The following is a 22,893-nucleotide window of genomic DNA, read 5'->3' as shown; positions in this document are numbered from 1 at the left end:
TAAGCTTGCTGTTGGCCAAGGCCAGGCCCTTGATTTGCTTCTTTGACATATTCTAGACTTAGTTCGTTAATAGTAGTGGAGGTGGAGGAGGCATGGGGGAGACAAACTTTAACGGAAAAACTGTAAAGAAAAAGACAAAGAAGTAGCTCCATTTACTGGCTGTGCTCTATCTACCCCACAAGGCTACTAACATAAGTCTGAGTCATTTCCTCAGTGGTTGTGACAGTTCTCTGTCTTTAGAAGGAGGAAGTGGAAAGTTTAATACCTTACATTAGAGGCCCTTTTTCATATGCAAGGATTCATTTCATTCTCAAGGCCCAGAAGGTACTTAAATGGGACAACCACGTATAGCATGGGCACATTTGGTCCCCATTACTATGGTATGCCATTCCCCTCCTCTTATCAGGGACTGAAAAAAAAGATAGATTACAGTCATCATCTCATCAGGGCAGGGGATACTATTTAAGTGTAAAATCATTTATCGCATCCAAGTATTAAGCACTGCAACTAAGAGGTACTCTTTCCCCAAGTATCTTGCAAGAGCTAACATCTCCATTTTACAGATCAGGAGCTTGAGGGTCAGATTTATTTAGCTTGACCTTGGTAGATATATCAATATCTAGTAGAGGGTGGAGTATAAATAAAACCAATCTCCTTTTAACTACCTACTGGCTTACTAAGATCTTTTAGTAAATGAGAACTAAACTTCAAGGCCACTGCTCCTCACTTTCATAATAATCATCCCGTACGATGAAAATGAATAGTTGCCAGACCAGAGAGGGTTAAAGTACAGAGGCCTGCAGAGCGGATGGTACCATCTTTTAACACAGCTAGCTTAACACAGGGCCTTTCCGTCTCGCTAAAGTTCAAACGACTACAAGGCCCCAGCTAGCCCCGGACGAGCAGCCACTCGTGGATCCTACGCATGCGCCCAGACGGAGCCTACCCGCCCCTTCGACCGGACCTCTTTAGCCAAGTCACCAACCAGCCCTCTAAATGCCCGCCCCCAAGGCTAAACCTTCGACCAATTGGGAGGCAAGAGTCATCATAACGTCACTTATTTAGCATATACCCTCTCCCCGCCCCCAAGCCATGGCCCCGCCCCGTCCGAGACAGCGATTGTCGCCTAAGCGCTTCGTTCTGGCATCTGATTGGCTCCTTTGCCAGCCCCGCCTCCGTCTCCTCCCGCCGCCCTCCCCTCCACGCTCCCACAGTGGCGGGCGGAGCTAAGTACGCAGGCGCGGGTGCTGCCTCTCTCTTCTGGTGGCCCGCCCGCCCTCCTCCCACTCACTCCCCTCCCCACCCCCCTTCCCCTCCTCTCTGGGCCTGCGTGCGCGCGTCTTCCTCCTTCACGCGCCGCCGCTAGCCTAGCACTCTCACTGGAACCTCTGGCCCGCACGTTCCCTTTGCCCTCCGGCGGCGGAGCGGGCGGGATCCTGCACCGCTGTCGCTGCAGCCCGGGCGGGCGGGGCGGCGGCAGCGGCACGCGAGCCCCGAGGAGGGCCGTACCACCGTTCGCCAGCACGCGGGGGGAGCCGCTCGCCCCGCCGCAAACGCCTCGGCGACCCCGCGGGGCTGAGGCGTCGCTGCGCCCGGGAGCTTGAGCGCCGAGCCGGCCTCGACCCCGAGCTCGGAGCCCCGCGGGCAGCGCCCGCCGCCGGCCCCACCCATCCGGGCCAAGGAGGCCGCGACCATGGCTGAGATGGAGGAGCGGAGCCTGGACAACTTCTTCGCCAAGAGAGACAAGAAGAAGAAGAAGGAGCGGAGCAACCGGGCGGCGAGCGCCGCGGGCTCGGCCGGCGGCGCCGGCGGGAGCAGCGGAGCCGCGGGCGCGGCGGGCGGTGGGGCGGGCGCGGGGACCCGGCCGGGCGACAGCGGGACCGCGGGCGCGGGGGCCACGGGCCCTGGGGCTGCCACCAAGGTTGTGACAAAGGTGAGGGGCCAGGGAGACTGGGAGTTGGGGCCCGGGCCGCGCGCTTGCGCCCATGTGCCCGCCCCCGCCCGCCTGCCTGCTTGCCTGCCCGGGGAAACGGCCGGGAGGGGCGGCCGGGCCCCGGCTGGCGGGCTGATGGGCGCGGAGGCTGCCACGTGACGCGGGCTTCCCACGGCGGGCCGCCTCGCGGTCCCCGCTGGACCCCCCGACACCCCGCTCCCGACCCGCGTCGCTTGGCTCGGGCGAGGACGTAGGCCGCCGGCGGCTCCCTCCCGGGGAATCGGCCCGGGTCGGAAGTGCATCTGTCGAATGACGTCTACTCTGAGTAATTTAGCGTTCTGATTTCAGACCAGTAGTTTGAGCTGAATTTTCTAACAATCACATTTGTGGCAGCTCTAACTGCCACGACTTGGTCTCGAAGCCCGTAAAAGAAAAGTCTCATGGCAAGATTGAGCTAGACGTTTAGTTGTGGGCTTACTGTTGATTTCATCTGGCGTTTCCTGGTTGCTTTTAAAGTAACAGGTCTCATGAAGGAACGCGGTGGAAGTAAAGTTTACTCACGTTTGTCCTCCAGCCTAGTTGGCCTTGGGATTGAGCAAGGGCTTTGGCCAGAAAACGAGTCCACACTTTAGGTTCCAGCCGCTTGATCCCTTTTTCATAGTCTGATAGTTGTCTTAGTTGTGTTTTTACAAATAGCTTTAATTGACTAAGTGGTACCTGTTTTACAGGATGAAGATGAGTGGAAAGAATTTGAGCAAAAAGAGGTTGATTACAGCGGCCTAAGAGTTCAAGCAATGCAAATAAGGTATGGTTTGGTTACAGATGTGCTTAGATAACCCAAGGGATAGATACTGTATGTTTGGGCTTTTTTAGCCCCAAAACAGCATCACAGTACTCTTGTGCTTTAGATATGCTTATTAGGACTCTAATGGATTGTGCCTATTCCTCTGATGGTAGCCCTTTTATATGCTGATCAAATTAGCTGCCAGCTCTAAAATCCTGTGAGAGCTTGCCTGCTTCAGATCTTGGTTAGGCCTTTTTGAGACAGCGAAAATGGATTTTGTGGTTTCAGAATTTTTACTTTTAATATCGGTGGGTCGAACTTAGTTTTTCTTTTTGTTTCAAAAAATAACTGGGGTGGTTTTCAGATCCTCTCTGACAGACAAGTTATATATGTATTCGTAATAGAAGCATAGTTAGAGGGAAATAACAGATTTTACCAACAAGTTATGTATGTATTCGTAATTGAAGCATAGTTAGAGGGAAATAACAGATTTTAGGTATTCACACAGTGAAACCAACTTGTGTAATTAGCAATGAGGTCAAGAAACTGAACATTACTGGTAGAGAAGAAAGCCGCCTCGTAGTCACTGTTTTCACCCCTCAAATAACCACTAACCTAACACTAGATTAATTTTCCTAGAAATTTATAGAAATGGAATCATAGTCTAAGTACATTTTTAAAGTTCAAAAAACAGTAATTTCTGAAAATTGGATTGGTTGGCTTAGAGGATTTGAAATTAACGTATTTTCTGAAGTCCAGTCTATGGTAGTCACATGAACTTTAAATTCATGTAAATAAATGTCATGTTTTTGAGGGTCTCGTGAAGTAGAAAATCCATTGGTTTAGATTAAAAATCCTTTATTCTCAGTTTCAAGAAATGAGTGATCCCTGGGAATTCCCTGGCAGTCCAGTGGTTAGGACTCAGCACTCTCACTACCAGGGGCCTGGGGTCCATCCCTGGTCGGGGAGCTAAAGTCCCGCATGCCACACAGCACAGCCAAAAAAAGAAGTGAACCCGATGCACTGCCTCCCAGTTTGAAGTCTGTGATTTATATATGCCCGTGACTGCCTGGCACAGTGGAGGAAATACTTTTCCTTAACAAAATACTGTCTTTTGACCTCTCTAGATGGTAACATTTATGGTGTTAAATAACTTACTAAAAAACCAGGGCTAACTTTTATGACATTTGTTGAATACTTACCACAACTAGGCATTCATGTCCTAGGTTCTTTCACGTCGCTGTGTGAGCTTAAGCAAAGTGAAACCTGATTGGTAGTGGGAAACTTTTAGGAAATGCAGGTTCCCCACATTTGAAATACCTTCCGTGGTGGTGTGAAGTAGAGGTGATTAGCCTGGAGGTTTATTCCCAGCTGCTTCTTGGCTTCCTTCGTGTGTTATATGTTTTTTGTTTTTGTTTTTTCTTTTTTCTTTTTTTGACTCTGTTGGGTCTTTGTTGCTGCGCACTGACTTTCTCTAGTTGTGGCGAGCAAGGGCTACTCTTCGTTGTGGTGCGCGGGCTTCTCATTGCTGTGGCTTCTCTTGTTGCGGAGCATGGGCTCTAGGCACACAGGCTCAGTAGTTGTGGCACGCAGGCCCTAGAGCGCGCGGGCTTCAGTAGTTGCGGTGCACGGGCTTGGTTGCTCCGCGGCATGTGGGATCTTCCCGGACCAGGGATCAAACCCGTGTCCCATCCATTGGCAGGCGGATTCTTAACCACTGCACTACCATCTAACATTGGAAGTCCCAATGTTAGATGTTTTTGAAGAGACATAGTTTAGAAAATATCCATTTTCTTTCCCTTGGGGCTTGACTTTTAAAAATGGGGAGGTAGGGAGGTGGAGTTATGAACAGCCATTTGTGATTGTGGAACTGCCTGTGTGTTTGGTTCCTGTGTTCTGTTGTAGAATAAGGCTCTTGCTCTGCCTTTCCTGACTGCAGGCCCTAGACTGCACGTTCTCGAAGACTCAAACTTACTGAGCAATAGCAGCCCTTTCTGAGGGAAAGGTTTCAAGTTCATTGAATGCTAGAAGTTCATGAGGATATTTAAACTGCACCTATTTTTGTCCTTGAATATATATCCCATATCCATTCAAGGTTATTTTTTCTTCATTTTCGGCTACTCCCGAGGTGGTGAAACATTTCTTAAATCACTTATATCCTTCACCTTTGCCAGGGGCATAAGTAAATCTCAGCTAGTATGAGCATTAAGGTCTGCTTGACCTGAAGTAGACCAGGTTTTATACTGCATTTTTCATTATTTAGCATCTAGTCATTGCCCCTAAGTGGCCATCCAGAGATCTTTCTCTTACCTGCTAACATTGAGAAACATACCTTCTTCAGGAAGCTGCTTTTGTGGATTCTCAGTCACTATGGAGTCTGGGGTCTATCTCCGTTGCCTTCATAAATTAACAGAGGGGAATCTAACGGCTTCCAGGAAAGGCTTGAGAGTGAGAAGCCATCAGAGGGTTAATAATAATGACAAAAACTTTCACTTTATACAGCTGACCCTTGAACAACATGGGTTTGAACTGCATGGGTCCACTTATATGCAGATATTTTTCAACAGTAAATGCTGTATTACACGACCTGCGGTTGGTTGAATGTACCGATACGGAGGAACCGCAGATGAGGCATGTTAACACCCCTTTTGTTCAAGGGTCAACCATGTACTGAATATCTTTATAAACTTTGTATTAAATGTTCTTGACATTGAAACTCGGTAGGGGTGGGAGTCTACACATTGGTTCAATAGAATGGGAAGTAGGTTACTCACACAAATAGTATATAGTTGATAATGTGGCAAAAACATGGACTTCAGGGAAAAACAAACCTCGGCTTGCATTTTAGCCCTGCTGCTTATGTGTGACCTTGGGCGAGTTACTTTACTTGTGAATGTTATCTGCAAAATTGAGATGACTACTCAGGATTTTTGTGAAGATTTTGAACAGGATGTTCGTAATATATCCACTTGGTTAATATTAATCAACCTCTCTATTTAGTGGGTAAATTAGAATGTCTTACTCTTGGGTATTTCTCTGCTATTTAACCATGAGGCACCTGCTTTATAATACCAATATTTGAGGAGAAGGGGTAGTGGAGGCACATAATATTATCATAACTAAAGTCCTACTCTGGTGAGTCAGTTCACTATGGACTTAATAGGAGAACATGACATGTTCAGGTTGGCATTAGTATAACCATACAAAGAAAAATCCTTCTCAGAGTTGCTGGAGATCTTGAATGATTGTCTTTTATGACTTGGTCTTACCTTTTGGGCAGAAGCCCTTAGAAGGGGAGAGAAATGAGATCTCTTTCTTCTCTGGAATTGGAGGGGGGTGGTTATGCCTTTAGTTTGTTACCTTTTCTATCCATGAGAGAGACAGCCTTGCTATTTCAATATGAAACAAGGGAAAATGAAACTTTGAAGTTGACTTAAAGATATCTTGAAATTCTCCATCTATAGTCTTAATTTTTTTTCTCCCAACTTTTTGTGTTGAAAAATTACAAACCTCAGAAAAGTTGCAAGAATAGTGGAATAAGTACCCTTATACTCTTGCCGTAGATCTACAAATCACTTTTGCCACACTTACTTTCTCTTTAGTTAGCTGCATACAGTCTTAAAAGTTCTTGGCACTAGTCCTTGTAGTAAGTTAGCATGCTGGACGTTTGTTGAAGGTGAGTGTGCAATTGAAAGGGGGAAAGTTTTCAGCAGCAGCAAGCGTACTGTATTAACGTCCTAGCTCACATTTACCCATTAGCTCAAGATTTAAGTACCAAGGGTATTATGAGGTCATGTGTCAAGTTTTGTGTCTAAGTTAATAAATCTTATTCAAGATCACATCATTGTTTACAGACAAGTTCTGAGAGGGAAGCCATTGAGATGGTGATAAAAGAAGGGGCCTAGCGCTTGAGCTTAGATTATTGGTTGATAGTAGGACCTATAGGCCTTTCCCATCTTTAAAATGGATTTGAGGAAGAAAGATTTCATTTACTACTTATTACTAAATGGTGAGCGTTTGTCATGTTTCAATAAAAAATTGAGTCCTTGGAGCCCAGTGGTTTTCTAGGAATCTTAAGAAATCTAGACTTTTAAACCCATTAGGTAGAGCTGGTTAAGTTGTCCTTTGAAGAGAAGAAATTATTACAGCATCCAAGCTGGATTCGTTGTAGCAAATATTTGTGGGACTGCTGTGTCCTGGATATTGGGCATCGACTGCTGGGTCTTGGAGTTGTAAAAAAATAACTCATGATCTACTGAACACTAGTAGATCATTTCAGTGATGTGTAGGAGCCGTGGAGTCCAGGAGAGACGCTTAGGTCTACCATGAACGGGTCAAGAAAGAGTCCTTGGATGAAATACAGTGACATTTTAAGCTGCCAGCCATGGCTCATCAGGCCATTTCTATCCCCCCGGTTTACTGTTGTAACAGTGGTTGGATAATAGGGTCAAATCAGTGGAGCTGCCCAGCATTCCGGCAAAAGTGCAGTCAAGTCCGGATTTTGTTTTAGCTGCTTTTGGGGAAGGGGGAGTTAGGATACATAAATTCTCCTGTAATGTCCCTTGAGATGAGGAGGTAAGAATGTTCTGTTCTTTATAAATACACTGCTGTAGAATGTGTGATCCTGATCAATCTTACTAAAAACAAAAGTGAATTTCTCAAATCTCAAAAGAGGGAAAATTTTTGTTTCATATTTTAGAGCTATAAAGAGAGTAAAATGAAGTAATAGGCAACCTGAAAGAATATGGGCTCCAGAGTCCCACTGACTTGGCTCTGCTACCTTGTAGCCCTGGTGAAGGTACTTAAGTATCTGAATATCAGTCTCCTCATATGTACAATGGGTCTTCTCCCTGCCTTAGTGTTATTTTGATTTTTAACTTTGTAAAACGGGTACAACACTGCCTGGCATAGTAGATGCTCAGTAAATATTCCTTTTTGTAGCATTATCATTCCCCCTACCCCAAAATAGTGCCTTACAGACTAATGCATATTTAAGACGGTATACTTTGGATTGTGATAATGAATTTACAGTAGCATTGTAGTTTTTATTTTTATTTTATTTACTTATTTATTTTTTAAGCATTGTAGTTTTTAAAACATCAAATTTAGCTGATGAGACGTTGTATATTATATTTGGGTCAAACGCCAAATTTTAGCCTAGTTGTCTTCTGTGGAAATAATTCTTTGCAACGTGTTTTTTGTTCTTTGGCGTTTGGAGGTTTGACATTTTCTGGAATATGTAAATGTGAAAGAGTAGTAGGCTATTTAAATTATTTCTATCCTGCCATTGTTACTATAGCACTTTGGCAAGGCTCTTAGCATCTCTGGGCCTTATTTCCTTCTGTTGGATGAAGTGTCTTGACTAGACAATTTCCAATGTTTAGTTTAGCTGATATTTCAGAATCTTATGAAGCAAAATACTAAGTTGTCTTGTGCCTATTATCAATATACAATCCCTCTAATTAAAACATCTCTCTTATTTTCTAGTAGTAGTTTGTAATCTAGAGGTATTTTAGATTTGTGATTTTTTAAATTCATTTCTTCACTTGTCTCTGAGGGTGAAAAGGTGATGAACACTAGACAGTAAAGGAATCTTTTCTTTGAGACTCTCAGCATTCTATCAGACCAAATTGGAGTTTTTCTTCAAAATTTTTTTTTTGCAGATTAGGAAAACAATGTTTTTGTTCTTTAGAACATTTGAAGAGTATAACAGCATAAGGAAATATGCAAGAATTATTCATAATCCCTTCTGCTTAGGGATAATCAGTGTTAAAATTTTTTTGGTTTTCAGTTTATTGCAAGCTGATAATTCTGGAGTTTAAATATTAAAATAATTTAAGGGAAAAGCTATTTTAATTCAGTGCATTGTTGAAATTAACCATTTCTAAATGTAACTGACCAAATGAAAGCTATCACAGTTTGGGGATATAAGAGTGTAAAAGTGCCATGAAGTCACTTAAATCTTTGTGGGGATCTTATCTCCCTGTCTGGCATGGATTGGGTTGCTGCGACATTGCTAACTACAGTCAATTATAGCTGGGTGAGTAACACCTGTGCTTTTACTCATGGACCAAGCAAATTACATTTTAGTGTAATTACATAGGTGTGGCTTCAGAGGTGGGTAACTTTTTAAAAAAACTTCTTTTGGGACAATTTTGACATTTGGATACCACTGTTAGACTCCTGGATAAATTAGGACTTTCATACTCTTACCTGATCATTCTACTTAAAAGCTTTAGGAAGCAAGGTCATACTGCTTAGTGTCCATTTTAAAAGAACATGTTTTCATGTTGCTTTTTTTTTTTTTTTAATGAAAATTATGTTTTTTCTTATTATAAAGGTGGTATATGTGGTGCTTATATGAAAACTCAAATATTAAAATGCTGGAGAGGGTGTGGAGAAAAGGGAACCCTCTTGCACTGTTGGTGGGAATGTAAATTGATACAGCCACTATGGAGAACAGTATGGAGGTTCCTTAAAAACTAAAAATAGAACTACCCACTACGACCCAGCAATCCCACTACTGGGGATATACCCTGAGAAAACCATAATTCAAAAAAGAGTCATGTACCACAATGTTCATTGCAGCTCTATTTACAATAGCCAGGTCATGGAAGCAACCTAGTGTCCATCGACAGATGAATGGATAAAGAAGATGTGGCACATATATACAATGGAATATTACTCAGCCATAAAAAGAAACAAAATTGAGTTATTTGTAGTGAGGTAGATGGACCTAGAGACTGTCATACAGAGTGAAGTAAGTCAGAAAGAGAAAAACAAATACCGTATGCTAACACATATATATGGAATCTAAAAAAAAAAAAAATGGTTCTGAAGACCCTAGGGGCAGGACAAGAATAAAGACACAGGCGTAGAGAATGGACTTGAGAACACGGGGAGGGGGAAGGGTAAGCTGGGACGAAGTGAGAGAGTGGCATGGACATATATACACTACCAAATGTAAAATAGATAGCTAGTGGGAAGCAGCCGCATAGCACAGGGAGATCAGCTCGGTGCTTTGTGACCACCTAGAGGGGTGGGATGGGGAGGGTGGGAGGGAGATGCCAAGGGAGGAGATATGGGTATATATGTATATGTATAGTTGATTCACTTTGTTATAAAGCAGAAACTAATACACCATTGTAAAGCAATTATACTCCAATAAAGATGTTAAAAAAATAATAAATAAAAAGCATGTAATACCAAATGTTTACGGCACTTACCATGTGCCAGGCACTGTTCTCAGTGCTTTATGTCTGTTAATCAATCTTCATATTGGGGCTGTTACCCCTTTTTACACGAGGAGACTGAGGCATACAGAAGTTAGATGCCGTACTTAGTCTTCCTGGCTAGTAAATGGCAGAGCCTGGGTGTATTGAACCAGGCAGTTTGGCTTTAAAATCTGCTCATAACTGCTTGCTCCATGAAGAAAATAAAGTCATGCATTCTAGCACCCACTTTTTAACATTTACCCAAGAAATCATTCTAGTTGTCTTTCTACCTATATTAGGTGCAGAGATTTTTAGTATTGATACATTGTTGGTTTATGTGACATGGGTATTACTTCCATGTTAGTGTAGACCTAACATATCATTTTAAATGGCTCCATGGGATTCTTACGTGTTAGCAAAAAAGGAAGACTGAAGGCTGGCTTAGCCATACTCCCCACGCTTTTTTCCTCTCAAACTATAGTCTTAAGTAAAATCGTGCTCTAAATGCAGATTAAAGGTAAGTTTGTTCCCTTGTCCGCCTCTGTTGCCACCCTAGGCCTCTAAATTCTGGAATCATCTCTGGTTGGTGGGCAATATGTGATGGTACTATTATCTGAGTGTCTTTAAAGAAGACCATTAGCTATTCAAGAAATTTGTCATATAGCCAGAACTTACTATAATAGACATGGAAAGAAAGCACCCTTAGATGTCATTTTGCAGAAACCAGGATATACCCTGATGTTCCCAAGGTCACAGTCAGGGTGGGAGTCATATATACATTGTTATGGCCATTGTCATGGATCAGATATCAAAAGGAGAAAATGTCTGAAAGAGTGGAAGGCCAGGGACAGAGCTTTAGGCAGCAGCATGTAGCTTTTTTTTTTTTTTTCTTTTTGTTGCGTTGGGTCTTCACAGCTGTGCACGGGTTTCTCTTTGTTGCGGTGCACAGGCTTCTCATTGCATTGGCTTCTCGTTGAGGAGCATGGGCTCTAGGCACATGGGCTTCAGTAGTTGCAGCATGCAGGCTCAGTAGTTGCAGCATGTGGGCCCTAGAGCATGTGGGCTTCAGTAGTTGAGGCACATGGGCTCAGTAGTTGTAGTGCGTGGGCTTCAGTAGTTATGGCACATGGGCTCTAGAGCGCAGGCTCAGTAGTTGTGGCGCACGGGCTTAGTTCCTCTGTGGCATGTGGGATCTTCCTGGACCAGGGATCAAACCCGTGTCCCCTGCATTGGCAGGCGGATTCTTAACCACTGCTCCACCAGGGAAGTCCCGCAGCATGTTTTTTTAATAGAGGAAAGGACAGTTAGATTGATGACAGACACTGATAAGCTGAAGACCTAGGAAACACCACCACTGTCATGGAAAATAATCCAGGGAGAAGGTTGGTGGTCTGTGCCAGGTGCATCATCTGCAAGGGCAAAGAGTTGCAAAAAAGAAGTTTGATTTGACAGTTATCTTTGTGCTGTCAAGCCAGCGGTATAGAGAGGCAAGATACATGTACTTGATAATTTAGCAAATTCAGGCTTACATAAAACAGTAATAAGTAATCCAGCACAAGGAGAAATAATCAAAGATACCTTGCAGAGATCACAGACTTCTGACTCAAGTCAATTCAAGAATAAAGAAATAGGGACTCGCCTGGCAGCCCAGTGGTTAAGAATTTGCCTTCCAATGCAGGGGGTGTGGGTTCAATCCCTGGTCGGGGAGCTAAGATGCCACATGCCTTGTGGCCAAAAAACCAAGAAAACATAAAACAGAAGCAATATTGTAACAAATTCAGTAAAGACATTAAAAATGGTCCACATCAAATCTTAAAAAAAAAAAATTAAAAATAGGCATTAAATAGAACAGTTAAGTCAGTCTTAGAATGGTATGTCACCACTGAGGATATATTTTGTATTTATAATCACTAGTAAGCCAAAGACTGAGTTCTTGTATTCTCTTCTTTAAATGGGTGACACATCTCTGATGGTAGGGATCAGTTCTATATATTTCCTATGTCTAGACAGTAGAGACTGACACTAATAAAGTATGAAGCACTGATGTAAATACTGAACGCTAACTTGTTTTCCTCTGTTGGAATGTGAATTAATTTTGAGAGTATTTTTTTACATGTACCTAAAGGATTAGCAAATGAAATTACACAACTTTTAAAACCCATTCATTTGATCACTAAAAATATGCTTACCATAAGTGCCTGTTTGCACACTTTGGTCCTAGAAAAAAATCAAGTAATTGTACTTTTAATCTTTCAAGTTGCCCTTTTCTCTACATTTCAGGTTAGATTGACCTGTCTTCCCTCCATCAGTAGAGGCTGCTATAAATAATCAACACAGATTGTTAAAAACCTGGCATGTCAGTATGTTAAATATTTCTAGATGTTCTTGAGTGTATGGAGTTTGCAAAAAGTGAAATGGAGACTGTCAGACAGAGAGGTTTTCTGAACCTTTTTCCAGCGATGAATCCTTTTACATGAAGTCCTAATGCATAAAATAGATAAAATCCCCTAATTCTTCCTCTTTTCTTTTTTTTTTTTTTTAAAACAAGTGAGGCATTTGGGCTTGAAGAGGTTAAGTACCTTCTCCAGAATCACAGATCATTATTGATAGAATTAAGGATTTGGACTGACAGTTTTCCTGGTGTTTCTGTAATTGAATTAACTTGTTTATTTTCCAATAGTGAAAAGGAAGAAGATGAAAATGAAAAAAGAGAAGATCCAGGTGATAACTGGGAAGAAGGCGGAGGAGGTGGTGGTGGTGTAGAGAAATCTTCAGGTCCCTGGAATAAAACAGCTCCGGTACAAGCACCTCCTGCTCCAGTAGTTGGTAATCTTTATATTTCATTTTCATAAAGATGTCCATTTGTGCATAATTTTATATGCAGTCAGCTTTCAACTAAATGCATGCTTGCACTGGGTGAGTAGGGTCTTCTTTCCATTCCTAGGAGAGAGATTTGTGTCTGATCTAAAGACTTTAATATCCTCAATAAAGAAATTTGGAAGTTAAGGCTGTAGGCTGCTTAAATCTTACTGCAGTCCTATAGCTTGCCAGATTTACATGTTTAAGCATTTTTTTTTCAGTGTTTGACGGCTGACTAAGGCATATTGGGTACCTGTGTCTTTTTTTTTCCCATTCCCCATTTTACTCTGTCTAGAGAATGAATTCTCAGGTGGATTTTATCACTCCCAAGAAGGTGAAAAGTGCTTCTTGGCTGGGGGGAGAGTGGGAATGGTAAAGAAATCTTAGATCTTACAGTGGTTTGTGGCCCATAAGAGGGCCAGAGTATGTAAAAATATGTACAGTGTATCTGTGGTATTAACATTTTTTGCTTGGGGCGTGGGGATGGTACTGTTTAGGAGAAAGTTGTCTTAAAAAGGCTCTTTTAGGAAGGCAATAATGAAAAACTGTTGAGAAATAATGCTCTAATGTATACCCATTTTATACAGAATAATATAAAGAATAACAAATCACCCCAAATGTTACTGTCCAAAGATCACAGATTACTACCATGTATAGTTCTTGCATGTTTCTTTCTAGCTGTATTACACTTGAGCTGATAAATGATGTAGAGATGTTCATTTGAAAGGAAGCTTTTGATAACTAGAAAACGTGTAAAACACTGAATTCATGTTTAGGATGGGGGGGGCGAATGGTATGTAAGAAAAGCTGGAAGGCTGTGTCCCCAAAATCTTGGTCATGGTACAAGACTTTGGACTGCTTAATTTTTTCTCCTGTTTTACTAGAAAATAAAAAATTCGTTGATGATGTAAAAGTGGTCATACTTTGAAAGGTAGTCCCTGATGAGGCCTGTCTCCCAGGACCAGCAGATTCCTTTCCCACTTCCAATAAGTTGACTTAATAGAACTCATTTACATAGATAATTAAAATTGTACATGGAAGAGAAATTGGAAGACTACTTTTACCCTAGAAAAATAGGCCTTTGCTTTTGGACATTTCCTCAGATTGCTTTCCTTCTGTTGTTCAGAGACCCTTAATGTAAATATTGGTTTTTTCCATAACTGTTAAAATGATCAGGAATTCAGGAGTAGCTTATTAAAACGCCAAGCACTTGAATAGTTTCTCTAAACTGTTTTGAAATGTTAGTTACAGAAACCCCAGAACCGACAATGACTAGTGGCGTGTATAGGCCTCCTGGGGCCAGGTTGACCACAACAAGGAAAGCCCCCCAAGGACCACCAGAAATCTACAGTGATACACAGTTCCCATCCCTGCAGTCCACTGCCAAGCATGTAGAAAGCCGGAAGTAAGTATTCTCAATATTGTGTTTTGGAGCCCTATCTTTTGGCCAGGGAGTGGGGTATTTGGGATTTGAAAACCCACCTGGGTGTTGCAGTAAAACCCAAGCTGCAGCTGAGAGGCAACTGAGAATTAAGGTGGGACTTATATGCCCAGGACTGGGGGGAGAAGGGGGGAAGGACCCTGGTTGGGGTGGGGGGGGAAGAGCACAAAAGACAAACTTCATCTGCAAGTTTCCCTTATCCCTGGTTTATGTCATTCTGTAGCCATGACAAGTCTCATCTAGTGAGAATTCTTAATAAATATTAAGTACATTGTTGCTGCTTCTATGTTCCTTGTAATATAGAAACTAGAAAAGTCAGCAATATTTCATTATATTCCCAGTTAATGTGAGTAGGTGAAAGATGTTGGCATTTATAAATCTAATATTAAAAATAATCTTATTTCAGCAGGTACTTAAAATGAATGCTACCTGGAGTTAAATGACCACATATGGCACATCCACATCTTATTTAGGGACATGAATTTCTTACAAAGTAAATAAAATGGGAAGAAATGTAAATGACATCAGATGGAAATTTTTCGGGGTGGCTTTTAAATTAAATCCCAGCGTTTTTGCCTCTTTGAGAGCACAGCTGGCTTGAATTTAAACCTCCACTTGACTTGTTCCTCTGCTCTGTCCTCCACAAGAGGCAGTGATTCACCACACTCATCTTTATCTGACCCACTCCCATAAAGTAGATGTTTGGAGACTTCTTTGAATAATGAGTAGAACTTTACTTGAATGAGGAAATTGTTGTCCTTACTTTATGCATAAAGAAAGAGATGTGTATTGTCTATTATTTGCTAAGAGTAACAGTGAGTCTTAGAAGGAATCACCATGTCATTAGACAGCTTTTTAACTTTCCAGTTGTCTTGAAGTTGGTCCCAAAATAGGTTTTCAGTTAATAGTATTCAGTAGATTTGCTACCACAGAAAATAGGACCCTAGAGCTTCAGTACAGTATTCTATATTTTCTGTTCAATTGAAGCCTTAAAAATGGTTTTGGTAAGGACTTATATACCAGTTTCCCCCTCCTGTCCCTTCCTCAAGATTTTTCCAAGGGGTGGCTTTTTTTTAAATTCAAGAAAGGATATTTTCAAAACAACCTAGTGAAGAAGAAATATTTACTGATTACATTTCTTTTCCCTTAGGGATAAAGAAATGGAGAAGAGCTTTGAAGTAGTAAGACACAAAACTAGAGGTAGGGATGAGGGTTCAAAAAACCAGGCCCTTAAACTTCAGCTAGACAACCAGTACGCTGTGCTTGAGAATCAGAAAAGCAGCCACACACAGTACAATTAAGGAGTGGTGTTTGCTAACCCTTCTAAGGTAACTAGACCACAGCTAACCACCACGGACAGCCATCATCATCTGATCTCTGCTGGATCTACAACTGATGCAGACCACTCGGTGTACGGGACCGGCCCTATCGCACTATGGAAGTTTAAAGTATCACAATTGCTCTTTATGTGTATTGGATTTAGGGGGATTTTCATTGTTATATAAATGGGTGAACTAGATTCAGCAGTGTTCTTTCAGAGTTACTCTGCAAATACAAAAAAAATCAAAAACTGCAGCCAGTGGTCATTTCAAAATCTTTTTATGTTCAGATACTGAGCCTTCGTAAGGGTTGACTACCTCAGATTTGCTGCACTCATTGTGGACTTCATGTGGATCACAACTTCTGGATAAGAAGGTTACAGCTTTTAAGTGTCGATGTGAAACTTGAAACCAGCTCTACTGGATTCCTATCAGAAATTCTGCAGAAAGTCAGCCATCTGGGTTCTGATCTGCTGTAAAAGATGAAGATTTAAGTGACCTTAATTAACCTGTCCTGTGCCCCATTCATAAGGAACACTCTGTAGTGGGTATTAGACTTCCCGGAACATGCCGCTCTCAAAAGAACTGAAGTGTTCAGATAATCTGTGTAGGGCTGTGATTTATAATTTAAACTTTGAGTTGTATTCTGAGGTAACCACAAATTAAATTCAACCAAACTCGGGTCACCAAGTGGGAAAAGGGGTGGGGGGGGAATAATCTTATTTTTTTAGTAATTTTTTATTTGGGTAGTGCTTTTTCTGTGTTCCATATTAAGGCTTTTTTTTCTTTCTTATTTTTCTTTCTTTTTTTTGCTTTGACTTGGAATAGTTCTTTGACAGAGCATATTGCTTGGCTAAGTAACCTGAAATATGCATTGGAATTGTGAAACGTCTCGTGAATTTGCCAATCCCTAGAGCAGAACCAGATGGCCTTTGATGTAAAGGGCAGTAGATGCAGGGGGCTCTACTTCAGGTGCTGCTAAAGCTTCCTCTAATCAGGTCTTAAGTTGTATAGTAAACTGGTGGAAAGAGTATATTTTCTGCTCAGGCCAAGGGAGTCACAGATGTGTCCTTATAAATTCAAAGCAGTGAGAGCAGAACCTCAACCTAAAACCCACTGAAGTTTCATGGATCTTGCATGATCTCTGACAAGAATTCCAGATGCACTTGTGCCCAAACGTTTAAGGTATTAGACGCAGTGATTGTCCCAGCCTAGCTCTGTCATCAACCTCCTGGTGTGTCTTTTTACGTTGTTCATTTGGAGAGTCAGGGGCGAAAGACAGGTGATGTAGCACTTCTGTTTTTAATGATTACAGCTTAAACTATCCAGTAATTTTTAGTCCTGGAAAAGGACATCAGGACGCTACCCAGGATTACTGAAAAGTCCTTCCATCTAATGAGATAGTCTGGTAATTTCCTAGTTTTGTATCTTCGGTTCAATAGAAATATTTCAAAGTGGCTTGTGACCACTTGATGCAGAGTCTGGGTTTCTCTATAATAAAATCCCTTTGCCAAATGTAGGAGTTGCAGACTTGCTACTGGCAAGAGTGAAGCAAATGGGTGAGTAAATCTCCTGATGTGGGAGCATTTTCCTCTAGGAGTTCAGTCTTGATAAGTGTCAGTGCAGGAATCGCACTCCTAGGAGTGTTACAGAGTCATCTGCTGTCAGATGCAAACCATATCTGGGCAATAATGTTGGCATTATTTGAAGTGGCAGGCAGGATGCCTACGTTCTGGTGTACTTGGGTGAGTAGCTGAGCCAGCCAAGGAGAGGTTGGATGAGTGAGAAAGGATTCTTGGTTAATCTGAAGACTTCATTTGAGAACCAAAAATCTTTTAACAAGTAACCTCTTGGACCTTGAGCCACATATTTCCCCTAAAAAGTATGCTTTTTTTTCCAGCAAAACTTTGTTGGGGGTTATGTTATTGAGGAATGAGATGAATATGTGGAAATGTTACTTAATGGCATAGACCTGCAGGAGATTTAAAAATTCCAACCCTTGTTATAACTTTTTAAAAGATTGTGAAATTATCAAAATGCACATGAATCAAGTTTTAATATGCTGTATGATGGGTGGATGAGGCTGTCCATTGTACCATTTCTTTCTTTGAATTCTCAGGCATGGTTTGGCAGTGCAAAAACTCTGTAACATTAACAAATTCAATAAAAAGTAAATATGTAGATTTTGGAGTCTGGTGGTTTTTACTCTTAACTGGTAACTGATTCTTTATCTTTGAAAATGGAGAATTGATGACATTCCTCCTTTGCTCTAGGAGGCTGATAATGTCATCTCAAGTGACCTTTCCATTTGAGAAGTGTTTGTAGAGTACTCTTAATGTTAAAACTAAACCTGGAATGAAATTGGCTGTGAACTTGTGATTAATATTCTTTTCCAGAGATAAACATTGAAATGTACTCTTGTCTTCATTGCTATATTAAATTGTGTTATCTTAGACCATGGTAGGGAAATCTACAGTCTCTACTATGTAAAGATTTCAGGGCTTGTCCTCTGAGAAGCTTACAAATTTCTCAAATGAGAGCCATTTTAAATTTCAGGATTTAGTCTGGATTATAGTCCCTAAATTTCTAAACTGTAGGAAGTATATTTTCAGTCATTTTTGGTTGGAGTGTAAATTTTTTTGAAATACCAAAAATCAAATACAAGTTTTTTTAACTGAACTGTTCATTTTGGAATGTAAGTATATGTATTTTTTTCATACCTACAACTCATTTATTTTGTAACTGGAAGTGTATACCTGTTAATGTTCCTCATCTATTTCACCCATCCCCACACACACCCCTCCCCTCTGGCATGTGTTGTACTCAGTATCTATGACTGTTTCTGTTACGTTTGTTCTTGTTTTATAAATTCCACATATAAGTGAAATCGCTATTTGTCTGAACTATTTCACTAAGCATAATACCCACCAGGTCCATCCATGTTGCTAATGGCAAGTTTTCATTCTCTTTTATGGCTGTTATTTCATTGTATCTATGTAACACATTTTCTTCATTAGGTTGCTTCCATATCTTGGCTGTTGTAAATAATGCTGCATTGAACATAAGGATGTACATGTCTTTTCAAAATAGTGATTTTACTTTCCTTGGATGAATACCCAGGAGTGGTATTGCTGGGTTGTATGGTAGATCTATTTTTAATTTTTTGAGGAGCCTCCATACTGTTTTCCATAGTGGCTGCACCAATTTACATTCCCACAAATAGTGCATGAGGGTTCCCCTTTCTCCACATGCTTGAGAACTCTTGTTATTTGTTGTCTTTTTGATAATAGCCATTCTGACAGGTGTGAGGTGATACTGTGGTTTTGGTTTGCATTTCCCTGGTGATAGTGATGTTGGAGCATCTATCTGTATGACTTCTGTGGGAAAATGTCTTCTCAGGTCCTTCAGGTCCTCTGTCCATTTTTAAATTTTTTTTTTTTTTTTTGGCTATGCCATGTGGCATGCAGGATCTTAGTTCCCTGACCAGGGATCGAACCCATGCCCCCTGCAGTGGAAGCATGGAGTCTTAAGCACTGGACTACCAGTGACGTCCCTGTATGAGTTCTTTTTATATTTGGATATTAACCACTTATTTGATACATCCTTTGCAAATATCTTCTCCCATTCAGTAGGTGGCCTTTTTATTTTGTTGGTAGTTTCCTTCACTGTGCAAAAGCACAAAAGCTTTTTAGGTTTATGTAGTCCCATTTGTTTATTTTTTTTTTGTTTCTTTTACCTGAGAAGACATCAGATATATATACACACACACACACAAAACTAAGACCAACGGTAAAGAGTATCCTGCCTATGTTTTTTCTTCTAGAAACTTTATGGTTTCAGGTCTTACATTTAAGTCTTTAATCCATTTTGAGTTTATTTTTGTATATGGTGTGAGAAAGTAGTCCAGTTTATTTTTCATGTAGCTGTCCAGTTTCCCAAATCATTTATTGAAGATGCTGTCTTTTCTGTTGTATATCCTTTATCATAGATTAATTGATGATATAAGTGTGGGTTTGTTTCTGGGCTCTCTGTTCCATTGATCTATGTGTGTTTTTATGCCGGTACCATTCTGTTTTGATTACTATACCTTTGTAGTATACTTTGAAATCAGGGATCATGTTAACCTCTAGCTTCGTTCTTTCTCAAGATTGTTTTGGCTTTTTGGGGTCTTTGGTGTTTCCATACAAATTTTAGAATTATTCTAGTTCTGTGAAAAATAGCATTGGTATTTTGATAGGGATTGCATTGAATCTGTAGCTTGCCTTGGGGAGTATGGTCATTTTAACAATGTTCTTCAATCCATGAGCACAGTACATCTTTACATTTGTTAGTGTCATCAATTTCTTTCATCAGTGAATACAAGTCTTTTACCTTCTTAGTTAGATTTATTCCTGGAATTCTTTTTGATGCAACTGTAAATGGAATTTCTCTTTCTGATAGTTGTTAGTGTATAGAAATGCACCAGATTTCTGTATATTAATTTTGTATCCTGCAACTTTACTGAATTCATTGATAAGTTCTAATAGTTTTTTGGTGGCATCTTTAGGATTTTCTGTATATTGTATCATGTCATCTGCAGACAGTGACAGCATTACTTCATCCTTTGAAATTTGAATTCCTCTTATTTTTTTTCTTGTCTGATTGCTGTGGCTAGGACTTACAATACTATGTTGAATAAAAGTGGTGAGAGTGGACATCCTTGTTTTGTTCCTGATCTTAGAGGAAATGCTTTCAGCTTTTTACCATATGATGTTACCTGTAGGCTTGCCACACATGGCTTTTATTATACTGAGGTATGTTCCCTTCTGTACCCACTTTGTTGATAATTTTTTTTTTTAATATTTATGTTTATATTTTGGCGGCTCCAGGTCTTAGTTGTGGCATGCATGCGGGATCTAGTTCCCTGACCAAGGATCAAACCTGGGCCCCCTGCATTGGGAGCACAGAGTCTTAGCCACTGGACCACCAGGGAAGTCCCTTTGTTGAGAATTTTTATCATAAATGGATTTTGAATTTTGTCAAAAGCTTTTCTGCATCTATTGAGATGATCATGATTTTTATTCAGTTTGTTAATATGGTGTATCACATTGATCGATTTGGGGATATTGAATCATCCTTGCATCCCTGGGTTAAATCCCACTTTATCATGGTGTATGATCCTTTTAATGTATTGTTGAATTTGATTTGCTAATATTTTCTTGAGGATTTTTACATCTGTGTTTATCAATGATATTGGCCTGTAATTTTCTTATTTTCTCAATATCTTTGGTTTGGGTATCAGGATGATGGTGGCCTTGTAGAATGAATTTGGAAGTGTTTCTTCCTCTACAATTTTTTGGAGTTTGAGAAGGGTAGGTGTTAACTCTAAATGTTTGGTAGAATTCAGCTGTAAAGCTGTCTGGTATTGGACTTTGGTTGGAAATTTTTGGGTTTTTTTGTTTGTTTTTATTACTGATTCAATTTCCATTACTGTTAGTCTGTTCATGTTTTCTCCTTCCTGAATCAGTCTTGGGAGATTGTACATTTCTAGGAATGTATCCGTTTCTTCTAAGTTTTCCAGTTTATTGGCATATAAATGTTCATAGTGTTCTCATGATCTTATATTTCTGTGGCATTGGTTGTAACTTCTCTGTTTTCATTGCTGATTTTTACTTACTTGGGCCTTCTCTCTTTTCCTTGATGTATCTGGCTAAAAGTTTATCAATTTTGTTTATCTTTTCAAAGAATCAGCTGTTTCATTGATTTTTTTCTATTGTATTTTTAGTCTCTGTTTCATTTATTTCTGCTCTGATCTTTATTATTTCTTTCCTTCTACTTAACTTTGGGTTTTGTTTGTTCTTTTTCTACTTCCTTTAGGTGTAAGGTTGTTTGAGATTTTTCTTATTTTCTGAGGTTTGTATTACTATAAACTTTCTTCTTAGAATGGCTTTTGCTGTGTCCCATGGATTTTGGATCATTGTGTTTTCATTTGTCTCCAGGTTTCTTTTTATTTCCTCTTTGATTTTTTCAGTGACCTATTGGTTGTTCAGTAGCATATTGTTTAGCCTCCATGTGTTTATACTTTTTGCAGTTGTTTTTTTTCTTGTAATTAATTTCTAGTCTCATGGCATTACAGTTGGAAAAGATGCATCTGTTAAGTCCATCTGATCTAATGTGTCACTTAAGGCCAGTGTTTGTTGATTTTCTGTCTGGATGATCTGTCCATTGATGTAAGGAGAGGGGGGTGTTATTTAAAGTCCCCTACTATTGTGTTACTGTCAATTTCTCCCTTTATGTCTGTTAAAATTTGCCATATATATTGAGGTGCTCCTATGTTGGGTAAATGTACATTTACAATTGTTATATATTTACAATTGTTATATCTTCTTGGATTTACAGTTGTTATTTACAATTATTATACCTTCTTGGATTGATCCCTTGATCATTATGTAATGTCTTTCTTTGACTCTTGTTACAGTCTTTGTTTTAAAGTCTGTTTCGTCTGATATAAGTATTTCTGCCCTGGCTTTCTATTCATTTCCATTTATATGGAATACCTTTTCCCATCCCCTCACTTTCAGTCTCTGTGTGTCTTTAGATCTAAAGTGAATCTCTTATAGGCAGCACATAAATTTGGGTCTTGTTTTCTGGTTGTTTTTGTAGTTCTTTTTGGTTCCTTTTTTTGTTCTCTTCCCTTGTGATTTGATAACTCTCTTTCGTGTTGTATTTGGCTTCCTCTCTTGTGTGTGTATCTATTATAGATTTTTGGTTTGTGGTTGCCGTGAGGTTTATACATAACAATCTATATATATATGTGATTACTTTAAGTTGATGATCTCAAGTTTGAACACATTTTAACAACCCTGCATTTTTAATGCTTAATGTTTTTGACACCATATTTTACATTTTTTTTTTGTTTGTTTTATGTATCCCTTAACTACTCGTGGATATAGGTGATTTTACTACTTTTTCATATAACATTCCTAGTAGCTTCATAAGTGGTTGATCTACTACCTTGACTATATTTGCCTTTACCAATGAGATTTTTCTTCAGTAATTTTCACATTTCTAGTTGTGGTCTTTTCTTTTCCACTTAGAGAAGTCCCTTTAACATTTCTTGTAGAACCAGTTTAGTGGTGCTGAACTCTTATCTTCAAATATATTCTTTGCTTCTTTATTCTCCTGGGACCTCTATCATGCGAATGTTAATACACTTGATGTTGTCCCAGAGGTCTCTTAAACTGTCTTCACTTTTTTTTTTTCTTTTTTCTGTTCAGCTTGGGTGATTTCCACTACTCTGACTTCCAGTTTGCTGATCTGTTCCTCTGTATCATCTCATCTCCTGTTGATTCCATCTAGTGTAT

The 22,893-nt window shown here is 40.2% G+C and overlaps 1 protein-coding gene across 5 annotated transcripts; it reads left to right on the top strand.

Annotated features, from left to right (window-relative positions):
- Nucleotides 1–1,285: 1,285 nt before the first annotated feature.
- CDV3 (CDV3 homolog) lies at nucleotides 1,286–17,731 on the top strand. 5 transcript variants are annotated; one of them, XM_059920314.1, is made up of 5 exons: nucleotides 1,286–1,933; nucleotides 2,662–2,738; nucleotides 12,612–12,757; nucleotides 14,036–14,195; nucleotides 15,560–17,731. In XM_059920314.1, the coding sequence occupies exons 1-5, from the start codon at nucleotides 1,694–1,696 to the stop codon at nucleotides 15,561–15,563; spliced, it is 627 nt and encodes a 208-aa protein (XP_059776297.1). In that variant the 5' UTR covers nucleotides 1,286–1,693; the 3' UTR covers nucleotides 15,564–17,731. The 5 variants fall into 5 exon arrangements, with proteins under 5 accessions (XP_059776297.1, XP_059776293.1, XP_059776295.1 ...); XM_059920310.1 differs by having other exon boundaries at nucleotides 15,382–17,731; XM_059920312.1 differs by lacking the exon at nucleotides 15,560–17,731 and adding an exon at nucleotides 14,641–15,374.
- The last annotated feature ends 5,162 nt before the right edge of the window (nucleotides 17,732–22,893 follow it).

Source organism: Balaenoptera ricei, chromosome 4 (genome assembly GCF_028023285.1).
Source record: "Balaenoptera ricei isolate mBalRic1 chromosome 4, mBalRic1.hap2, whole genome shotgun sequence".
NCBI lineage: Eukaryota > Metazoa > Chordata > Mammalia > Artiodactyla > Balaenopteridae > Balaenoptera > Balaenoptera ricei.
Note: the sequence above shows the minus strand (reverse complement) of the source record. Positions and strands in the feature narration are given on the sequence as shown.

Bases quoted from the DNA above. Each gene is read 5' to 3' on its own strand.
- CDV3 (XM_059920310.1), top strand. From the start codon at position 1,694: ATGGCTGAGATGGAGGAGCGGAGCCTGGACAACTTCTTCGCCAAGAGA. The intron at 2,739-12,611 runs GTATGGTTTGGT...ATTTTCCAATAG, and splicing joins GTTCAAGCAATGCAAATAAG to TGAAAAGGAAGAAGATGAAA. The intron at 12,758-14,035 runs GTAATCTTTATA...TTGAAATGTTAG, and splicing joins ACCTCCTGCTCCAGTAGTTG to TTACAGAAACCCCAGAACCG.